Source organism: Danio rerio, chromosome 19 (assembly GCF_049306965.1).
Source record: "Danio rerio strain Tuebingen ecotype United States chromosome 19, GRCz12tu, whole genome shotgun sequence".
In the NCBI taxonomy this organism is placed as follows: domain Eukaryota; kingdom Metazoa; phylum Chordata; class Actinopteri; order Cypriniformes; family Danionidae; genus Danio; species Danio rerio.
Window position 1 is genome coordinate 8,574,334 of NC_133194.1, and position 22,699 is coordinate 8,597,032.

At 35.6% G+C, this 22,699-nt stretch overlaps 3 protein-coding genes and 1 long non-coding RNA gene across 5 annotated transcripts in view; 1 reads left to right on the forward strand and 3 right to left on the reverse strand.

Moving 5' to 3' along the window:
* The window catches only part of mllt11 (MLLT11 transcription factor 7 cofactor), a 369,559-nt gene that overhangs the window by 72,868 nt on the left and 273,992 nt on the right, over positions 1–22,699 (reverse strand). The gene's annotated exons all lie outside the window — the stretch shown is intronic.
* Positions 444–6,980, reverse strand: mrpl9 (mitochondrial ribosomal protein L9). The gene is given in 7 exon segments (NM_001100044.2): positions 444–640; positions 723–806; positions 2,739–2,840; positions 5,011–5,064; positions 5,141–5,265; positions 6,062–6,221; positions 6,712–6,980. Coding segments are annotated over 7 exon segments (747 nt in total). The 5' UTR covers positions 6,820–6,980; the 3' UTR covers positions 444–526.
* Positions 7,202–16,677, forward strand: LOC137488468 (uncharacterized). The gene is made up of 3 exons (XR_011007507.2): positions 7,202–7,360; positions 12,618–12,829; positions 16,220–16,677. It is a non-coding gene; the product is annotated as an uncharacterized lncRNA (long non-coding RNA).
* On the reverse strand, positions 8,659–22,399 carry lix1l (limb and CNS expressed 1 like). Of its 2 annotated transcripts, none has more exons than XM_005159460.6 (6): positions 21,862–22,364; positions 16,257–16,420; positions 15,934–16,074; positions 14,753–14,848; positions 14,593–14,670; positions 8,659–12,787 (listed from the first exon to the last, which is right to left on the reverse strand). In XM_005159460.6, the coding sequence occupies exons 1-6, from the start codon at positions 22,193–22,195 to the stop codon at positions 12,533–12,535; spliced, it is 1,068 nt and encodes a 355-aa protein (XP_005159517.1). In that variant the 5' UTR covers positions 22,196–22,364; the 3' UTR covers positions 8,659–12,532. The 2 variants fall into 2 exon arrangements, with proteins under 2 accessions (XP_005159517.1, NP_001119911.1); NM_001126439.1 differs by having other exon boundaries at positions 11,189–12,787; positions 16,296–16,420; positions 21,862–22,399.

Sequence of the window (22,699 nt, forward strand, 5' to 3'; positions counted from 1 at the left end):
TGAAAATGAGAAAGATTTTATTTTATTGTTCATTTGGAATAAAGTACCATCTTTCTCATTTTTAAGCATCAAAACAATGTGTAATATTGCTTTCTATACATTAAATGTCTCATATTTTTTTAAATATTGACCATTTATCATAATTTTTTCTCGCTAAATGTCTGATACAGAAGCAAAACGTCTATTAAGAGTAATTCATTTAGCCATAAGATAAAATTTTGTGCGTCTCTGTCACAGATATTTCAGACAAAAATAGCTTTTAACATGGAAACCTTTGCGTGTCGCAACGTTGTTTATTTAGGACATGGTGTAAGAGCTAAGCAATAGCGATAAAAATATCTTGAAATTAAAGTCATTATAACTAATTTAACTTAAGACAAAATTACCAGAACAATTTAATTGCAAACAAAGAAGAAAAATAGACTAAAAACAGAAAGAAATAAACAAAAAAAATCATTTTATTTGTACAAACACCTCATGTATAATCTTCAAATTGTATCTGGACATATTTTAAGTAAAGACGATGTTATTCTGAATCGGACTCTTTTAAACTTTGCTGTTGCTTCATCAGCAGCAGTTGCCTGGGCTCCACAAACGGCACCACAGACATGGGCACCCGGACTCGGTCCAAACCATTCACCTGACACGGAAAACACAGCTCAGATATGAGTGCTGAAACAGTTATAACAATACATCACACAGTTATACATCAATTCACTTACTGTGACCTCACACCAGTGCTCTCCAGGCCCTGTGATCGGCTCCTCAGGAAGAGTCAAAGCATGTGGAGGCACAACCACACCGCGCTGGACAGAAAAACAGCCCATGAGATGTGTAAACACGGCAGTTACTGATTGGCCATTGAGAGAATCATCACTACATGCGTCACTTGACACTAAACCAGTGTCAAAAATAAATCAAAGACAGCCACCATATCCTCAATTTAAATATCTGTCGCAGGTATGTCAAGTGTTTATGAATATTAAGAGCCAGATTCAATACATTAGGCAAATTAGCATGAAAGTTCATGTAAAATCTAAATTTACAATGTTTATTTTGCTAGCACTTATTTTTTACAATGAATCGGTGCAAGTTAATCCACTGAGTAAAAATGGTAGTTTTGTTAATCTTCAATCAAAGTCTGACCATTTTCTTCCACAGTTGGAGTGATGATCCTTCTCTGATGCTGCTAGTATGACTTAACCATGCTCCTATTACCACTCGTTTGCTATTAGGGAATGGGGCAGAGGTCTACATCAGGAGCCGCGGGACCTGACCAGATTTCTGCGGCGCGGGAATAAACTGGTTGCAATTTTTAAATTTGAATGAGACAGCGTGATGCTGCGTTTAGCTTGTTTGTTGCTGTGTGTGTGTGTGTGTGTGTGTGTGTGTGTGTGTGTGTGTGTGTGAATAAGAGAGAGAGGGTGATGCCTTTGTGTGTGTGTCACTTGCTTGGTGCTTATGTGAGTTTGTGAGTGTGTGTGTGTGTGTGTGTGTGTGAGAATGAGAGAGAGCGTGATGCCTGTGTGTGTGTTATTTGCTTGGTGCTTATGTGTGTGTGCTTATGTGTGTGTGTGTGTTTGTGTGTGAATGAAAAAGAGAGCATGACGCCTATGTGTGCGTGTGTGTTTGTCACTTGCTTGGTGCTTATGTGTGTGTGTGAATAAGAGAGAGCGTGATGCCTATGTGTGTGTCACTTGCTTGGTGCTTATGCGAGTGTGTGTGTGTTTGTGAATGAGAGAAAGAGCGTGATGCCTATATGTGTGTCACTTGCTTGGTGCTTGTGTGTGTGTGTGTGTGTTTATACAGACACCTTGTTATAGGCTGTCTGGACTCTGTATAGCAGGGTAGTTTTCAGTTTTGTTCTCCGCGGAATGGGCGCGGCGGGTAGAAACAAACAACAAATACTGAATTTAAGCAGGAGCTGTCGGTTCGGCCTAAAACCTGGCAGGAGCGGGGTTAAAAATGTAGTCCCGTGCAGATCTCTAAAATGAGGTGTAAAAAATCCCCGCCCCCTACTGAATATTCAGTTTCTGTTGGAAGTACATCAACATACACAAATAAAAGTCTCAGCAATTTCTGAACTTTGAAAGATCTTGGAATTTTCAATATTGACCACCAGAATTTACTAAGAGCTGCATATAAAAAGAAATAATGCGTTTCAAATTAATGTCTTCTAGCAATACAAATAGTTTGATATTACAAATATCCTACAATAACTATCACAGCATGTAAAGTACAAGATGGGTTCAGACCTTGCAAACCATAGTAAATAAACTACTAAAGTCATTTAAAATCTTCAACTTTCTCTTAAATTTTTGCTTCGGACAAGAAAAAAAACTGCTTTGCAATAAGGCCATTGAAAAAAACAAGTATTTGATAAATATGGACAGTTTTTAACACCAAATGATGGAAGTTTTTAGTCAATCTTGCCATAAATGTCATTCTTTTAAGATTCTGAGATCATTTACTCATCCTTCACTTGTTCAAAGCCTGAGTTTCTTTCCTCTGTTAAACTCAAAAAGAGGATATTTTGAAGAAAGCTGGAAACCGGTAACCATTGACTTCCATAGTAGGAAAAAAAAACAGCTTTCCAGGTTTCTTCAAAATATTTTCATTTGTGTTCAACAGAAGAAAGAAACTCATAAAAGTTTGGAACCACTTCAAGGTGAGTAAACAGTGAGTAAATTATGTGGACTATATCTTATAAATAAATGCTCCATTTTATATTTGCTTACCTTTCGAAGAAACTGTCTGCAAACAATCTCTTTGGTGAGCGAATATTGAATCGAAGTGTGAAAAGGAACTTTGAGCTCGGTGTTCTTCAGGAATTCAACAGTCTGCAAAACACACAGACAAATAACATAACACTGATATAAAAATGTGGAGCCCGGAGTGCCAAGGTGAGTACAGCTTATAAAAAAACTTTACGAAAAAGACCCTCTCCGACATCCCCAGTTGTCTTTTAACATTTTTGTGTGCAGAACACAGGATGTCTCTACCAGAAAATCAAAACAAATTGATGATTAAATGCACTTCAGAGAGCCTCTATTCTGTTCTATAGCTCGCACAAATATTTGAGATAATGCAACAACATATACAGTTGCCCTCCTGGGAATTTTTGATTTTTTAAAATATTTCCCAAATGATGTTCAACAGAGCAAGGTCATTTTTCACAGTATTTCCTAAGACATATTTTCTTCTGAAGAAAGTTTTATTTATTTATTTTGACTAGAATAAAAGCAGTTTTTAATAAAAAAAAAAAATAATAATTTTAAAGTCAATAATATTAGCCCCTTAAGCAGTATTTTTTCGATTGTCTATAGACAAACCAAAGTTACACAATGACTTGCCTAATTACACTAACTTAATTAACTTAATTAACCCTTTAAAATGCAGTTTAAGCTGAATACTTGTATCTTGAAAAATATCTAGTAAAATATGATGTACTGTTATCATGACAAAGATAAAACAAATAAGTTATTAGAAATGAGTTATTAACAGTATTATGTTTAGAAATGTGTTGACAAAAATCTCTCCATTAAACAGAAATTGGGGAAAAATATACAAGGAACTAATAATTCTGACTTCAATTGTACATACTGTATTACATAATTATATGCTAATCCGTCACACCACTGTTCTTGAAGTTTTGAGTGAGCCTCAAGTATAGTTTTACCTATACTCAAAATTCATCCTCAGCATTTAACCCTTCCAAGTGCACACTAGGGTTGAGTATTGTGAAAGTTTGAATGGTATTACTACTTTTATTAATACAACTTTTCGGTCCGGTATTTTAACGGTTCTCTTATTGCAACTCTTTGTAGTGGTTTTTTTTTTTATATAAAAAACAAACAAATTGAACAGAATTAACAACACTTTATTTTATTATTATGTTTTTAATATAAAATAATGCAAAACCAATAATTGTAAAACAAATACATAAAAATGTACGATGGTTTGAAGGAGATGACCTTTTTTTTCTAGAGAATAATCTGCCAGAAAAGGCAAACATGTTGAAGTCAAGTCAGAATCTTTCTTGGTTTCTTGTTCTGCCTGCAGTTGAAAATATCCTCCTCCCAAAATGCAGTTAAATGATCAGATAATGTTTATGATTTTTCTTTAACCCATTAACATAAATGAGTCACCTGTTTTTGGAGTTAACAACTTAAAATAAGCAGATTTTTTAATAATGTCTTAATAAGAATAGTTTATTACTAAGCTATATGTAAATACAGTAATGTAAAAGCATTTTTAATGTTTAAGATTTATTTAGGCTACTGCAGAAATAAATACTGTTTTCATTGTAACCGAACGTGTGTGTTTATTAAACTCTTAACATTATATTAATTTAGAGAGACCTTATGTGAATGACTGCTAGCATAACGATGTAGATGATGTACCTCAAGCTAGTCAGTCGAAAACTTTTCATTAGTCTTTCTGCAGTAAATGCACTTTTGAAAGATGGTTAGCCAGATTCCTTGCGTTTCTGCTTATACAAGAAAACAACTTGTTGCGTTTGCTGCAATTAACATTGTCGCCGTCCACCCGGGAAATACAACCCGTTTGGTTCACTCCGCAAGCTTATGAGCTGTGTGTGCGGGCGCATGTTTGTGTCGTGAGCTATGTTTGTGCGATTAGCATGAGCCTCCACTAAGTGTGCGCGCACAGCCAAGAACTGTGAAGGCTTCTATACTTGATGTGCTCGCCGCTGTACTATTGGGCGAAAACACAAGCATTTCTCATGTGAGATTGCCAAATGTGCAGACAAATATCGCAAATTAGAAAAGGTTGGCCAGTTAAGTTATGCTACTGTAAGCAATGTTTATTCAGCAATAATTCTCCAGTACCGAAAGCAAAACCGTTAAAGTCAGAGCTTATCAATACTTCGGTCTTTTATAATTTAGCATCCAAACCGATAAAGTACAGCGTTTCAGTACCCATCTCTAGTGCGCACACAGACACGCACACATTTTGAGTGAAAATCAAGGATAGTCGTCAATAACTCACTTGCTGTCCTGTCCGTGTCTGGATTCGGTCCTCTGGATCTCCCTCATGTAGTTTCTACAGGCAAAAACAAAACAAAAATTGTAAACAATTGAAATTATATGAACAACTTGATTTGTAGACCAAAACTAACCTTTAATTCCTCTGCAAACATGTCTTTATTGTCTTGTGAGGGGTAGACAGCCAGGCCTTCGGGCAGCAGTTTGTTGCGTCCCACTGCCTTTTTCACAAAAACCGTGTCGCCTCGTCCACCGAGCTCTGTGAAATTAATATCACATCAAACAAAAGTGCGAGTGAGTTATTTCAGCACGATGACGTAACTCAAACTGAAATTAAATAGTGAGAAGGGGGCGTGGTTTTATTTTTGTGCTCCTCCTTTCATCTTTCAGTTGCAGCAAACAAATGAATGGGGGGGGGGGGGGGGGGGGGGGAGTGGCCAAGCATATTTCAGCCAATCCATCATACTGACCTCAAAGATAGACTGCCTTTCAAGAGAGGAAGGTTTTGATTAATGATAACCAAAACAAACTTCTTTTTTTTTTGGTCAGTGGATTAACTTGCACAAATTAATACTTCAACTTAAGACAGGGGTTGGTCCTCGAGGGCCGGTGTCCAGCAAAGTTTAGTTCCAACCCCAATCAGACAACCCAGAGCTAGCTAATCAAGCTCCTACTAGGCTTTATAAAAACATCCGTGCACGTGTGTTGAGGCAAGCTGGAGCTAAAATCAGCAGGAACCCGGCCCTCCATAACCAAGTTTGGACATCCCTGCCTTAAGACTAACAATAATTGGTGGTTCATTCTGCTGTGGTGACAATTAATGGATCAGTGACTGAGCCTAAGGATAATGAGTGATTTAGTGAAGACTAAAAATGTGCGCTAGCAGAACAAACATGGTAAATTTTGAGTTCATGCAAACACATGTACACATAACGCATATTATTTGTTCACAAAAACAATGTCACCTTATGCACAGAGCTCTGTACAATAAATATTACATTAAATAACACCATTTAAATATATAACTTGATTTTAGGAAAGTCAAAAGCACTCACTGGGCACTGTCTGAGTGAGAATGAGCTCCATTTTGTCCTGTGGACTGTTTTTTTTGTCCTCAACCAGTCGGTAGACCTTGTGACGGCGGGGATGCAGCCTGGGTGGCTTCCCTTCCTTTGACAGAGGAACTTTCCAGCAGCGTTCAACAATTACTGTATTCTGGAAACAGATCAAATACACATTTCTTAGTAAAGAATAAAGACCAAAGTGTAACCGTATGACTCTCATCGTAACTCAGCCAAATGTATTAAATATGTACCTGCATAAACACTTTTATTTGTGTTTATAAAAGAGTATTATTATTAAATAAATTGTATGTGTATTTGCAACAGGCTAGTGAGATATCATCAAAAATACTGTCAGAAACTGTTGTTTTAGTTATAAAATTATCACTTTGATATTTAAAATACGCTATGCATTTATGATGCTTAACACAGGTGAGTGGGCTTGACAAACCACCTGTAAAAACGAATTCTCTTAACAATAATAGTATCTGCATGATTAGCAGCTCTTGTGTGTGTTGTCTCTTCTTGTTGAATCGCTGAATGGCTCCTCAAATGCAAGTCACTTTGGACAAAAGCGTCTGCTAAATGACTAAATGTAAATGATATAGATTTTCAGATAAGCAACTTAACTGTCTGTTTCTTACCTTGCATGCTGTTCGGGACAGATTCTGTACTCGACTCAAGGAGGATCTCAGATTTGTAAAATTCCAGCAGTTTTGAAGGACAAACCGTGATGTTGTTGCTGCCCACATGATTAATATTGACTATAAAATCGAAAACTAAATAATTTATTTAGCTGCACAAATAGCAAGAGCCACCAAACGCAACATGACATAAATACTATATCAAAATGCACAAATATCTCTGAATACAACTCTCAATCTGTCATTGCGTTGACAAAACCACATGAACTGCGCATGGATGATGAAGGACCCCTAAATAAGTAGCCATACATTTTGCCTGACAGAAATGTCGGTCTTTTTGTTTAAGTAGGCGACTAACTTAATATACTAATACGGTTAATTAAACATGTTTGTTTTCCGTATTTGTCTTATAAACAACTATATAAACAAAGAATTATGACGTTAAGCATGCAAGCAGACACCTAAGTAACGAAGTGATTTCAAAATAAAAGACCTCACTCAAAGACGTAAAAGTTTGGCGTTGGATTCTCAACCGCCTAAAAAACAAAACAAATCTGCCATTTTATTTTAAGTAGGCATTACTAAAAAAAGTATTTGAAGTTTCTACGTTTTACCTAATTACCTTCATGACTCCCAATCTGTGGAAACGGTAAGTTTAAAAGAGCACAATCGGTTTTAGAGTCAAGATTGCGAAGCTACCTTATATCAGGGGTGTCCATACTCGGCCTTGGAGAACCAATGTCCTGCAGGTTTTAGCTCCAACTTGCCTCAACACACCTGCAAGGATGTTTCCAGAAAGCCTGGTAGGAGCTTGATTAGCTAGTTCAGGTTTCTGATCGGCCAGGTAACTAAACTTTGCAGGACACCGGCCCTCCAGGACCGAGTTTGGACATGCCTGCTTTATATTAAAAGGCAGTTTATTGATTTGTAAAGGATATAAATCTACAAAAAATGGATACATATTTAAATCTTTAAATCATGTAAAATAGACATTACTGATACAAAATGAACAGAAATTGTATAAAATAGGTAGACATGCATTTCGCCTGACAAAAATGTCAGAGGCGAATTTGTCACTAGCTTAGTATGATACTAATACAATTTATTAAACATGTTTGTTTTCTGTATTTTTGTATATAACCTTATAAACAACTATATAAACAAACATTTATGATAAGAGTTCCATACAAGCAGATACCTAAATAATGGAGTTATTTCAAAATAAAAGACACCTATCAGTAAAAGTCTTCAGATCCTCCACCGCCAAAAAACAAAACTAATTTGCCATTTTATTTCAAGTACGCATTTACTATAGAACATTTATCATTTTACCTATCGATTAATTGCCTTTATCAATCCCAATCTGTGGAATTGGTAAGATTTAAAGAGCACATTCAGTTTAAGAGTAAAGATAGTGAAGCTCCACCATAACTTTATATAAAGAGGCTCTTTAATAATATCTAAAGAATTTAAATCAACAAAAATTGGCAATTCTTGGATGAAAATGTTATAAAACATGTCAAATGGACATTAAACTATTGATATAAAACAAACAAAAAAGTGGTTAAAATAGCTAGATGTGCGTTTTGCATGACAAAAATGTTTACTTGTTTAAGGAGGTGAATTAGTCACTTATGTAATATATATTATTAAACATGTATGTTTTTCATATTTGTGTATTATCTTATAAACAACTACAAAAAGATTTACATACAAGCAGATACCCAAGTTATTTCAAAATAAAAGACCTCACTCAGAAGTCAGTCTTCAGATTCTCAACCGCTAATTTTTGCCTTTGATAACGCTAAAGACATTTATTATAGAATATATTTAAATAATTAACAATCTACTTATTGATTAATTGCCCTCATGGATCCCAATCTGTGGAAATGGTACATTTAAAAGCACATTCAAGATCAGTCAAGATTGTGAAGCTGCACCATAAACTTATGAAAAGGCTTTTTATTGATTTGTAAAGAATATAAATCAACAAAAATTGGCTATGCATCCAAATCTTATAAAACATGTCAAATGGACATTAAACTAGTCATACAAAACAAACAGAAAGTGTATAAAATGTGTTCACATGCACTGATTCAATCTCACTACCTCGAGTATTAATTGAAAAATAAATTTGGTAAACAAAAGCGTAAAAAAAAAGAAAACAGCAGAGAAATTGTAGTAAATTGTACAAAATTATACGCAATATAATATGCGATGTATATGCAATTTACATGTCAATACACTTCAGTGAAACAGGATGGATTCAGAAGACAAATTACACAATCAAAAATACAAAGGTAAAAAAATAAAGAAAACAAGACAATTATTACATTGAAAATATAATATAATATTGACCGCAAATAGTACTGTTAGTAATTGCCCGTTCATCACAAAATGTATTCACAAAATTCATGGTCTGCATAAATAAATAAAGGGGGCTTCAGATGATCAGACAATTTTTTTCTGGAGTATTAAAATAAACTTTCGTATTCCTGTCATGGTAAGTACTGTAATGTTGTCTGTCTATATTAACATTTTTAATAATACCAGCCAATAAACTACCAGGACTTTAATTTAAATGATGAAAACTGCTGTCTGGGCCCCTAATACTGAAACACATAGCACATTAGTAAGCTCACATCATTACTTCACCCAGTAATACGTAATAGTCAATTACAATACAACGAATTATGATAACGAAATAATAATGGGATTACATAATAAAATATTTGATTGTATTTTTCTGTAATTTATAAGCACAGAACAGGCTATAAGGACCGTTTTGAGTTAGAAAACCAACGAGAGTCATGCTGTCGTTGCTCACTTTAACACAAATCCCATCAGCACTTGCATTTGCATATGCTAATAAACGTTCACAAAAGCTCTCAATGTGGAGGTAGACATAAAATGTAGCCTTGAAACGAGCACGACGGCTCTACAATCGCAAAGTAACGGAAGGCAATATAATGAGGGCACAGCTTCAGTTCTTCGATATTAAAAAAGGCTTGAGGAATCGGCCTCCTGTGCTGGGATTTCTCGAACAGTGTGTTAAAAATCTGACCTTTGTGAAACCAAAACATTACTTTCCCCTAGCAAACAGTTTATGCTAAGGCAAATTGGCTCTTCAGGAAAAGTTTAGATACGTATATATGTGTTTATATAATTAAACTTATGATTTACATTACAAACGCAACACTGTGTATATCCACTCAAAGCAAATAAATGAGCAAGGCTATTTTGTGAATATACATGCAGAGTATTAAGATGTACTGTATTGCTGTGACCGCACACACAAATGAATGAGCTGCGAGTTCTCCAATGTACGTTTACAAAACACCAATCTACTTATAATTAGATTTTTTGAAAGATTTTGCATACAAACAACAACAATTTTGTTAAAATGTCCCTCGCAAGTGACTTGAATTGCTGTATTATGTATCCCAGGCCAGTAGATGGCGTTGTCACTGCGCCCCTACTGTTCTGTAGTATATAACTGTTGTTATTGTTGTTAAATTGTCGCACATTCCTATGGAGTGTTTTCATGACGCGTCATCAGTCAGCCATATTGGAGAGCTAAATGTAAACAACGCAACTGGACTGAACGAAACGCGCACATATGGTTGATTACTGCTGCGGAAAGTGACTATTGTCATGTTTTGGCATGTACTAATCCATCAGACCAGAAAAAACATTTCGAGTACTAAACACTGACAAAAGTTTCAACAAATCAAGCAGAAATTAGCCTTTTAAATTTAGTTAGTCACAAATATGTCACCTTTTCCTGCTTGCTAAGTCGTTCTCTATGTAATTTCGAAGCTTACACACATTTTTCAGGTGGTTCGGCAACATAAATAAGCAGAATACTGTATACGGGAGAAGATTACCATGTAATCCAATGCTGATGTTTACATCCAAGTATCTCCATCAGGGCTGCACATATGGGTATCTGACCAAATCCTACTGACATACTGAAAACACTGAACAAGTAATACACATGATAATAATGTAAGTGTTTTAACTACGGTACCCCAACGGGCACTTTGATGTCGAAACAACATCATAAAAAATCTAAAAATGCAATCCGAATTGATGTCAGTTGACTACTTTGATGCCAAAACAAAATCAAATTGACGTAGCATTGGCATCAAAAATTACGTCATACATGACGTCAAAGTAGTTTACATAAATTTTAGGAATACAAAACTCAGTGTAAATTTGGAAGTGAAGCATATATTATATTATATACGCTTTGTGTCTATTGTATTTTGTCAAATTTGTCAGATCGTCAAGGGGGCATCAAAACGATTAGCATTTTTTACGTGTTTTTTGGCGCCAAGCTTGATGTCAATTTCGCTATAGTTTGTACATCGAGATGGAGATCTCTGGAAACAACTGTTTATATTAAATATTTGCATTTTCAGGGTCCTGATATCTAATTGTCGTGTAATAGAACAAGTTTTTTAGCTTGTTTGTTGAAAATGTTGTGTATACGTGCCCAAAAGAACGCATCGCTCATGTGTAACAGGATTCATGATAAGTACAATGCAAGATTTTCAAAAGGCCTCAAAATTGATTTTCCCAAATCTCCAACTTAGCTATGCTTCCATCCAAAGCTGCGTATTTAACTTACAATTGCAATTGTAATTTAACTTCGAACAATTAGAATATCGCATAAGAAATGTATTTTGAGTTTTTAAACGGCCAAAAAAATATCTAAAAACTCAAGTATCTTCTTTTTTTAACAAAAGATTTTCTCCTTGCCTTTTTCACTCAAATGTAAAATTTTGTCAATGTTAGTGGATGCCATTATATGCGATAACTGCTTGTGTATACAGTTAAAGTCAGAATTATTAGCCCTCCTGAAGTATTAGCCGCTCTGTATATTTTTTCCTCTTAATTTCTGTTTTTCAACACATTTCTAAACATAGTAATTTAATAACTGATTTCTTATATCTTTGCCATGTTGACAGTACGTAATATTTTGCTAGATATATTTCAAGGAACTAGTATTTAACTTAAATAGACATTTAAAGGCTTAATAATTAAAGTAGGCATGTTAAAGTAGTATTGTATAATGATGGTTTGTTCTGGAAACAATCTAAAAAATATATTGGATATATTCATTCATTCATTCATTTTCTTGTCGGTTTAGTCCCTTTATTAATCCGGGGTCGCCACAGCGGAATGAACCGCCAACTTATCCAGCAAGTGGATGCCCTTCCAGGCGCAACCCATCTCTGGGAAACATATTGGATATATATTAAGGGAGCTAATAATTTCGACCTTAAAATTGTTTTGCAAAAAAAAAAAACTTTATTCTAGTTGAAATAAAGCAAATAAGCCTTCTCCAGAAGAAAAAATATTATAGGAAATACTGTTAAGATGTCCTTGCTCTGTTAAACATAATATTCACAGGAGGCTAATAATTCTGACCTCAACTTTATATAAAAGTATCTGACTCAGAATCTGAAATCTTTTTTTTTTTTATGCTCATCATCTAGAATTATTCGGAAATACATGGATGGCAACATAGCTAGAGCAGGTCCATGTGCCAGTACAGTCAACTGATAACACTGGAGGATAATACTGGTATAGTAATAATAGAAATATAGCACTTGATTCAGATTCAAGTTCAAAACTCCTTACATATTCAGATCTCAAACAAACAAATATCATTCATCTTCATGGTTTTTGCCTGCGTAATAATTCAAAATGCTGACTCTTACACACAAACACACACATACGCACACATATATAAAAGACAGATTGAGTTTTGGAGGGCTGTCTTGTACAATCATAGGCCGCGTTTTCGGACTCTTCAGCATGTGCAGGGCAGGGTTGTAGTGTTGGACCCACCTAACTGCCCCACCGCCATCAGCAGAATGTCTTTCTTCTCCTTATAGAAGCGCAGCTCTCGTCCTGCTAGACGCGCCTCCTCCAGCTCACGCTCCGTCGCTGCCATCTCTCGATTGATGGTCCCGGATAAAGTGTGCTCTCGACTCACCCAGTCGGCGGCCATCTGTGTGCGCATGTCGTCGTCCAGCGCTCGGTGGGAGTAATGAGCCAGAACTTCCTGTTTACAGAGGAGAATCATTGTTATAGACGGCACGGGCAGGTCAGTGAAACTTATCAGTGCTTCAAATAAACACTCAGAAGAAATTAGAGAGATACAGTGGGGGAATTAAATATTGAACATGTCAGGGTTTTTCCTGGGAATAATATTTCTAAAGGCGCTGTTGGCATGGATTTGAACCAGATTTCGGTAAAAACACAAACAATACTTACATATAAATAAAACAAAACAAAAATCTGCTAAAGTTTAAGAAAGTACACAAAGATAAAAATGGCTGAACTACTGACACGTATTTAATACTTTATGTAAAAGGTTTTTTAATGATGGCAGCTTAAAGGCGCCTCTCAAAGGGAGAATTAAGTCATGAATTCCTCAGGTGTGATTTTTTTCACAGAACTCTACAAAAGTGTAAAAATCTTGATGGTTCTGTGGGGTTTGTCTATCAAATCTGATCTTTATTTAGTATTTTCTATTGGATTCGAGTCAGGTGATTGGCTGGGCCATTCTACAGCTTGATTTTCTTTCTCTGAAAGCATTTGAGAGTTTACTTGACTGTGTTTTGGATGGTCTTGCTGAAATGTCCACCCTGATTTAATCTTCATCATCCTGCTAATGTAGATGTTGGACTGAAGCAGCTGAGATTAATTTACTCAGAGGAAGGGCAGAGGGTTGCTGAAGAACTACTGAGAGATTTCAGCTGCTGTCTGGGCCTTCACTGCCGTTCTACAACTCCCTTTCTTCATGTGTTCAATACTTTTTCTTTGTGTCATATTATTTTATTACACATAACTTCATTTGTAAATGAATTAGTTGTTTTCTTTACATGTATGTTTACCTCTTGTTGTTTCCAACATCCGGTAAAAAATTTAAGTCAACAGCACCTTTAGAAATACGTTTTTGGTAAAAAATGGCGACGTGTTTAGCACTTATTTCCCCCAATTGTATATTATTTAAATTAATCAAATTGCTTTTGTCAGCTTTTTTGTGGCAAAAAGTAATCGTATTGGGTTTTTGAATAATTTTATTTTAGTATTACTATATTTGTGTAGATTACTATATATATATATAAAAGATTAAAAAAAAAAAAAAAAAAAAAAAAAAAAWTATATATATATATATATATATATATAGTTTTTAGTAATGTTTTCATATTTTTCTGTTTTAATTTAATTATTACAAATTATGTTTTGTTTTTGTTTTGTTTTTTAATTTGATTGAATTTTATATTTGAAAATGTATTAGTAAATTCTGAAATTTTAACATTTAACAAAAATTATTAATTTCTTTACAAGTTTTAACTTTTAATTCCAATGAAATCTTGTCTTATCAGCAAGTCAAGTTTAACTAAATGAAAATAATTAATGCTTCACTGTCAGCAAGTCTCCATAAAATAAAGTAAACATTAATAAATAAATATCTAAATAAAATCATTACTGATTAAAAAAAATGTAAGGTTAAGAATTTTTTTTTTTTGTTAAAAATAATAACCTTGGGTTTTGCAGCAGCTGTCTGATCCTATATCCCTAAGGAATTGTTCAAGGTTTGATTGACTTTTTTGTACATTTTTAGTTGCTAATATTAGAAAAAATTAATTCTTTGATAAGACTTTCTTTTTATCAACGTCTTCTTTACTTTACATATCTATCTCTGCTCCCAAACACTTGCTGACACATTAATGTACGTGATATTTTCAGATTTGAATAGATATTATTTAATAGATATTAGTTATTTTTTGACTAATGTGGGTGTTATCAGATCTAATTACTCAATTCCTCTTTTACTGAAAACCACTGATTTGTCTTTACCTGACGGGAACACTGTCTTTCTCTCATGGCTTTGAGGCTTCCATTCCAATGGAGAAGCTGGAAAACTGTCATCAGTTCCTAAAAACAAATTGTAAAGTGTAAAGTCACATATACAATTACTCACATGTTTTCAATACAGTCCTATCGTTATTTCTCTTACCTGGAACTCTAGCATTGATTTCCCCTTATTAGACTCTAACATGAACCGAAAAGCACCGATGCCTGTACTTGGATTATCAGCTTCCTCTCTGTTACCCTGAAGAAGATTAATGAGAACAAATTTCATTCATTACTTATTTTACCAAAATAAAATATAATCATGCCTTAATTTTTAATTATTTAGTTAGGACAGTAAGTTCTGATTTTGCTTGGACAAAAGTCTTGTCATTTAACAGAAAAGATGTACAGTATAGAATATAAAGTTATGCTGCAGTGGAAAAGAATTAATATTGTGTAAAACTCCCATGAGCTTAGAGGACTGCATCCGTACATCTCTGCAATGACTCAAATAATTTATTAATAAAGTCATCTGGAATGACAAAGAAAGCGTTCTTGCTGGACTTCCAGAGTTCATCAAGAGTCTTTGGATTCATCTTCAATGCCTCCTTCATTTTACCCCACACATGCTCAATAATGTTCATGCCTGGTGACTGGGCTGGCCAATCCTGCAGCACTTTGACCTTCTTTGCTTTCAGGAACTTTAAAGTGGAGGCTGAAGTAGGAGAATGAGCGCTATATTACTGAAGAATTTGCCCTCTCCTGTGGTTTGTGATGTAAACGGCAGCACAAATGTCTTAATACCTCAGGCTGTTGATGTTACCATCCACTCTTCAGATCTCTCGCACACCCCCATACTGAATGTAACCCCAAACCATGATTTTCCTTCACCAAACTTGACTGATTTCTGTGAGAATATTGGGTCCATGTGGATTCCAATAGGTCTTCTGCAGTATTTGTAATGATTGGGATGCAGTTCAACAGATGAGTCATTGGAAAAATCGACCTTTTGTCAAGTTATTATTTGTTACTCTTACAACTGGGATCGACGACCAACCTTTTGTCAGGTAGTATATACCTGGCAATAATGTATTTTGAGGGCACATACTGAGATCCAAATGTAACTTGATAAATTAATATTGTATAATAGCACTCAGGTAAGGGTTAACAGTAAAAAAATTAATAAATAAAAAAGAAATGTATGTAAAAAAGCAAAACCAAAACATGCTATGTTTCACCGGAGACGAAAATCATTATCAGATTGCACAGCAAAAGGATGAGAAACTAAAGCAAGAATCTCGAATAAATTCTCCATTTAATGAATAAAACACGTTGTGAACTCACGTTAAAAGAAGCCAGCGCCTCACACACGCTCTTCTCTATGAAATCATCAGTGATGCGTCTTGACGGATGCTCATTGAAAACAGAGTTCATCAGGGCGATTTTGGCTGCGCTGCGTCTCGCCTCAGCTTTAGTCGGGCAGAACTGAGGAGATCAAAGATGCAGATTTAACCACAGCGTAATCGAATCCTGAATACTCTCAATTCCAAAAGATTCTCAAAAGAAAACATTGAACGGCAAATATGTAGACACAGATGGCAACCCAATCACAATTATTTATTTTCTGAAGATCTGAGGTTTGGAGGCGAAAGGGGTGAAAAGCTTGCCTGAAAACTGCCGAAGCAGCTGCCGCCGGGGAGACTGACGTAGCAGACGTATGGAGGGTTGTTGGACGGGACCATTTCATATACCACGAGAGCTCCGTTCCTCAGGTCAGCGCCTCGGGACTGCTTCATCTGCCAGAACTCCTGCAGAGCCTCCACAACGTTCACTGCGCCATCACAAACATATGAGTGTAAATATAGTGTAACTTGAAGCAACATAAAATTTCACATAGTGTTGAAGATGAAATTATGAGCCCTCCTGTAAATTTTGTTTTGTGAATGTTACAGAGCAGGGAATTTTTCACAGTATTTCCTACAATATTTTTTCTTCTGGAGAAAGTCTTATTTGTTTTATTTCGGCCAGAATGAAAGCAGTTTTTTATTTTTTAACATAATTTTAAGGTCAATATTATTAGCCCCTTAAGTAATATTTTTTTTGATTGTCTGCTGAACAAAGCAGCGTTAAACAATGGTTTCCTAATTAACTTAACTTGCCTAATTAACCTAATTAAGCCTATTAGGTTTAGAAATGTGTTAAAAACATTCTCTGTTAAACAGAAATAGGGGTAAAAGATATACAGGAGGGCTTATAATTCTGACTTCAACTGTATCATCATCATCATACACTTGATAAAGGTATTTTTTTTAGTTTTGTGACTTTATGCTTATTGTCTTTTCTAGTAATTAACATTTTTATCAATTCTTAAGCAAAATACATAATAGAATTGCAGGATCTCTGAAGAGAATCAAACTTTTACCCCATTTTATCCAAACTAGTCCCAAACTTTAATTCACAACTTGGCTATATTCAAACACAATTAAAACCTTCTATATATGATAGAAAGAAAACAAAATAAAGTAAATTAAATTAGACCTAAAAAAAATAAACAACCACTCTCCGGTGTGTTTCGGAAAACCAACTGCTTTGTTACAAACATAGTTCGCTGATTTGGCGTTTCCTAAATCCATCGTTCCAACGAGCATTCGCAAATTTTGTTGCAAACTTGCAACTACACCTCTAGAGCTGTAGTTAGAAACATAGTTCTTGGCTGTGTTCTAATCCCTGTTATCCCCCCTATGCCCTATTCATTTAGAACCTTCTAACATTTAAACTTGGAATGATTACAAATTAAAAAGTACTAAAGTCAAAGTGTAATTTGCTTTCAAACTATTTTTACAGTTCAGTTTTAGCGATCTTCATGTTTACAATTGTGCTCCCCTCACGGTGCACTTTGAAAACATTGATACTATTTTGAACATAGCCATGGCTCATGGTAAAAGCTATAGGTGACCTATTATTTAAAAGCGGATTTTTTTTACATCTCCAAAGCTTGTGAAAACAAAAAACATAGCATACGTTACTGCTTTTAATTTATAGTAGGTTATTTATTAAGTATCTGAACTGTATATGACATGGGCCTGTTGATTAGAACATTTCTGCAGTGGTTTGCATGTGTTAAAAAATAAACAGTATCCCTTATTTTCATATGACACCATCTGATTAATATTCAATTATCAGCCAATTGATTTTCAGTTTATTAAACGATGTGAATATATGTTTAAAACAAGCAGCCATTGACATCCATAGTTTTTTGTTTTTTTAAGTTCCTACTATGGCGGCACGTTGGCTCAGTGGTTAGCACTGTCGTCTCACAGCCAGAAGGTCGCTGGTTTGAATACTAGCTGGGCTAGCTGGCATTTCTGTGTGGAGTTTGCATGTTCTCCCCGTGTTTGTGTGGGTTTCCTCCGGGTGCTCCAGTTTCCCTCACAGTCCTAACTCCAAGACATGCACTAAAGGTGAATTGGGTAAAACAAAATTGTCTGAGTGTATGTTTGTGTGAATGGGTGTTCCCTTGTACTGGGTTGCAGCTGAAAGAGTATCTGCTGCATAAAACATGCTGGAATAGTTGGTGGTTCATTCCACTGTGGCAACCCCTGATAAATATGGGAATAAGCCGAAGGAAAATTAATTAATTCATATTCCGACTATGGATGTCAAAGGCTGTCAAAGTTTCCAACATTTTTTGAAATACCTTCTTTTTTGTTCAACGGAAGAAACTCAAACAGGTTTGGAGCAAATGGAGGGTGAATAAATAATGACAGACATTTTCATTTTGTGGTGAACTATTCCTTTAATAGAATATGTTGTTATTTTTAAGACATATGATGTATTGAATGAACAGCGTCAGTAGATGTGTGTTTGAAATATGAATGTTACATTTATGTTTGATTAAATGTGTTTTTGGCAAGAAGCAAGAAGGTCGCTGGGTCGAACCTCGGCTCAGTTGGCGTTTCTGTGTGGAGTTTGAATGTTCTCCCTGCCTTCGCATGGGTTTCCTCCGGGTGCTCCGGTTTCCCCCACAGTCCAAAGACATGCGGTACAGGTGAATTGGGTAAGCTAAATTGTCCATAGTGTATGAGTGTGTGTGTGAATGTTTCCCAGAGATGGGTTGCGGCTGGAAGGGCATCCGCTGTGTAAAAACTTGCTGAATAAGTTGGCGGTTCATTCCGCTGTGGCGACCCCGGATTAATAAAGGGACTAAGCCGACAAGAAAATGAATGAATGAATAAATGTGTTTGTTTAAATGCAAAACAGAGGGCAAAATAAATCCAACATATCAACTTTTAGGCTTGTCAGTTCATAAATGGTGTTCTATGACTGTCCCACACAATCAAAAGCACATGCTTATTTAACAGCTGATATAAAGGAAGAGTGTTGTTGTGGAATTGCTTAGATACTAGTTTCTAACAGGAAACAAGGGTTGCGTATTTGGACTGAAGAAATGTGAAAACCATCACAGCCACACATCACACTCACACATACAGTAATTATATAAAGACCTTTCTTTGGCATATGAAGGCTGAACTTCTTGCCTGTTCATTCTGAAGGTTCGAGGTGTCTCGGAGGTAGATTAAAACACTTAACCTGCCTGTAAAGAAAGCTTGCAACAGAATCTATCCGACAATAATCCCTTGACTGTAATTAGGTCAGCATGTCAGGAAGCTCAATCTGCTGTATTTTGAGTGCTCTAATCAAATGCCTAAACAAGCCTGTGGTGCTGCAAAGTGCTGTCTGGGGAGCGAAATGAAGAACATCTGCCGTAACAGTATAGCTAATACATATAAAAATCAATGGAAAACAATCTTTCGCTAAATCAAAAAGAGATGATTATTATTGATGAGGATTTTTTTATCCTCAAGGTTGTTTTAATGCATCACAAATTATTTTAAATACATTTAGATTAATTATCTTTTATATTAGAGCAACTCTAATAAAGCCAAGGGGTGTGTTTACTTATGGAAATACTGAAACACTGCAACAAAATTAATGATTCTATTAACAGGCTTTATTTATTTAGCTGAAAATAGATTTTCTTTTCATTTTTCGAGTGAAGCAAGGTTCAAACCCCCTGAGAAATAGCCAGAAGTTATGTTTTGGGGGAGATATGCTCAATTAAATGTTTAAGCTTGAGAAAAGCTTAACATTCTTGTGAAGTTTGAGTTGATATTTCTGAGTGTGTTTGTTTGAAATATCCAGAAGTGGGTCAGTTTTGTGGTACTGTTTTATTTATTAACTGCCTATTAAATATTCCAGAAATACATTTAAAATGCAATTCATGCAGAAAGTTAAGAGAACGTCTGATTATTATGATGATCATTTTCTGGATGAATTGCATTTTTAATGTATTTCTGAATTATAAGAATTATATCTCCTTATGATGATGATGATGATGTTTCTAATTTCTGAATTAAAAGTCAAATTTTGAGAGACTTAAAAATGAATGCTTGCATAATGTATTTTTATATAAGTCAACTGCAAACCAACATGCTAAAGCCCAATTTAAAATTAAATGTAAAACATGTAATGGGGACATTCTATCAGAAACACACATTATCTGTCCCTGAAATAAACACATAAATACAGGGAATAAAAAGTATTTCATTCTGAAAATTTCTAAAATGGACTGATTTCTGTGAGTTGTTCTGTAAAAAGTGGGCAATGCAGTGGTGCAGTAGGTAGTACTGTTGCCTCACGGCAAGAAGGCCGCTGGTTTGAGCCTTGGCTGCGTCAGTTGGCGTTTATGTGTTGAGTTTGCATGTTCTCCCTGCGTTTGCGTGGGTTTCCTCCGGGTGTTCCGGTTTCCCCCACAGTCCACATGTGGTACAGGTGAATTGGGTAGGCTAAATTGTCTGTAGTATATGTGTGTGTGAATGAGTGTGTATGTGTTTCCCAGTGATGGGTTGCAGCTAGAAAGGTATCCACTGCATAAAAACAAATGCTGGATAAGTTGGCGGTTCATTCTGCTGTGGCGACCCCAGATTAATAAAGGGACTAAGCCGAAAAGAAAATGAATGAATGAATGTTCTGTAAAGAAATTGTCGTTCATTGGATTCTCAGATTTTTGTACTTTACAAATGTACAAACCCTGTCAATGTGCTTGTCCTCAGCCCAATTGAACCTACAGCTTTAATGGTTTTTGTTATGCTAAAAACTGTTATTTAGGGGGAAAAAATCTTCAGAAATGGCAAGTTTAAGTTGTTATCATTCACAACAATTGATTTAATACACAAAATTATAAATAAATTCTACAAATAAATACTGCAGATATAAAATACAAATTATTTTACAATTGTCCTCGTGTTTCTGTCAGTCCTGTCACATTTGCTTTAAATTTAATATAAAATGCATGCAATTAAGTCTATGACTAGGCCCACACAGAATCTGCACGCGCAGATTTCCGCAGGTTTTTAGCCCATCATTGATTGTTTATTTACTTGTGTGTAAATTTATATTTATTCAGTTTTTAAATTTATTACATTAATAATATTGACTAATATGAAAATATTCATGATTTATTTATATTACAGTTTGTAAAGTAATATTTTCTGTCTTTTAGTAGATATATTATATGAGAGACTTGCTTTGTTTACAAAATAGAGTAGATCTAATTGGATTTGCATTCTATGATTTTATGTTTGTTTTTGTATGATTTTTTGAGGAAGACGAGCTTAAAGGTCAGGCCCTGTCACGTTTTTTATGAGTGAATATATACGCTTCTTGTAGAATGTCTCGTTAAACTTGTTATTACATGTTTAAATAAAACAATTTATAGTAAATATTTTATATTTTGTAAAAGCTCAGTTCTGGTCAAACAGAATAAGCCCAAGAAAATATAATGTTATTTGTGAAGATGATTGTGAAAAAAGTTATTCGATAACAACGCCACATACACTAAAAAAAGATTTTTCCTGCTTGTTCTTAACAACTTATTTAAAATAAGCTGAATCAACACAATTTTTCATTTTTTGGTGGACAATTTAATTGTTTTAAGTTCAATCTACTTAAATTTGTGAAAACAATTAAGTTAACTTAATCCATTTGTGTTAGGACAACATGAAGGAATTATGTGTAACCCAGCATTATTTATGATGTATAAACATGAATAGTGCGAATAATATGTGTGAATAGTCTGCATAAATGCCATTAAATAGCCAAGCAATTCAAAATAGCATTATATACTATTTTCTGTAAAGACTTCTCATTGTTTACTAACGACCCCATGCTCTCATAATGCAAAGCTCCATGTTCGCTCAGTAGGCTACATACCCCTGCCGTATCCCTGCGTGTGTTTGGCGAAGCTCCGCACCACGGCGTCCACAGCCTCCCTCAGAACCGCCGGGTTAGTGGGGTTGGACAGACCCAGACCCGCCGCCATGTCCACCGACCCGAACCCGCTGCCCATAAAACTGGACCCGAGGCTGTGGAGCTGAAGTGGCGGCGGAGGTGGTGGCGGCCCCGGTGAGGCAGACACCGAGACGTGTGAACCCTGCGCCGAGGAAAGGGTACCGGTAACACCGGGCCGCAGGGAACGGAGAGTCCCGGTCGCGCTCGCTCCGTATCCGATACCGGGCTGCAAGCGCTGATGGCGAAGAGACTCCATTGTCTCGAAAAGTGTTGCAAAAGAAACCAACACAAAGGAAACGACTTCTACAAGCGATCGCAAAGCCGATTAGGAAAGCATATGGCAGTCATCAAAAGTGTTTCTCGAGGGTACGATCTTTGTTAGGCTGATTGGACAAAATATTATTTACAGTTTGGGGCGTAAAACTGCCATGGGGAGGAAAAAGGAGCAGCATATGCTCGAGTTTGACCAATAGACGGATTCACGCTGCGTGACGTGGCATGTCCGGACAGCCCTTCTCAAATCTCTGTATCCAAAATCATGTAAACATTCCCCTTTCCAAATATTTGTTATAAGAGTTTGGGTAAGTCTGTGTAAATAAAGTCTTCTATATAAATGACGCGAACAAAAGATGCTGAAGCTGAAATCTGGAGCCACTGAGAGAGCAGCTACTAAACATGGTTGACGTAATTAGTTTAAGATGGTACTGCTTTTGAAGAACACGTTGTCAAATTGTTGTTCTTGAATGGGAATAGGATAAAA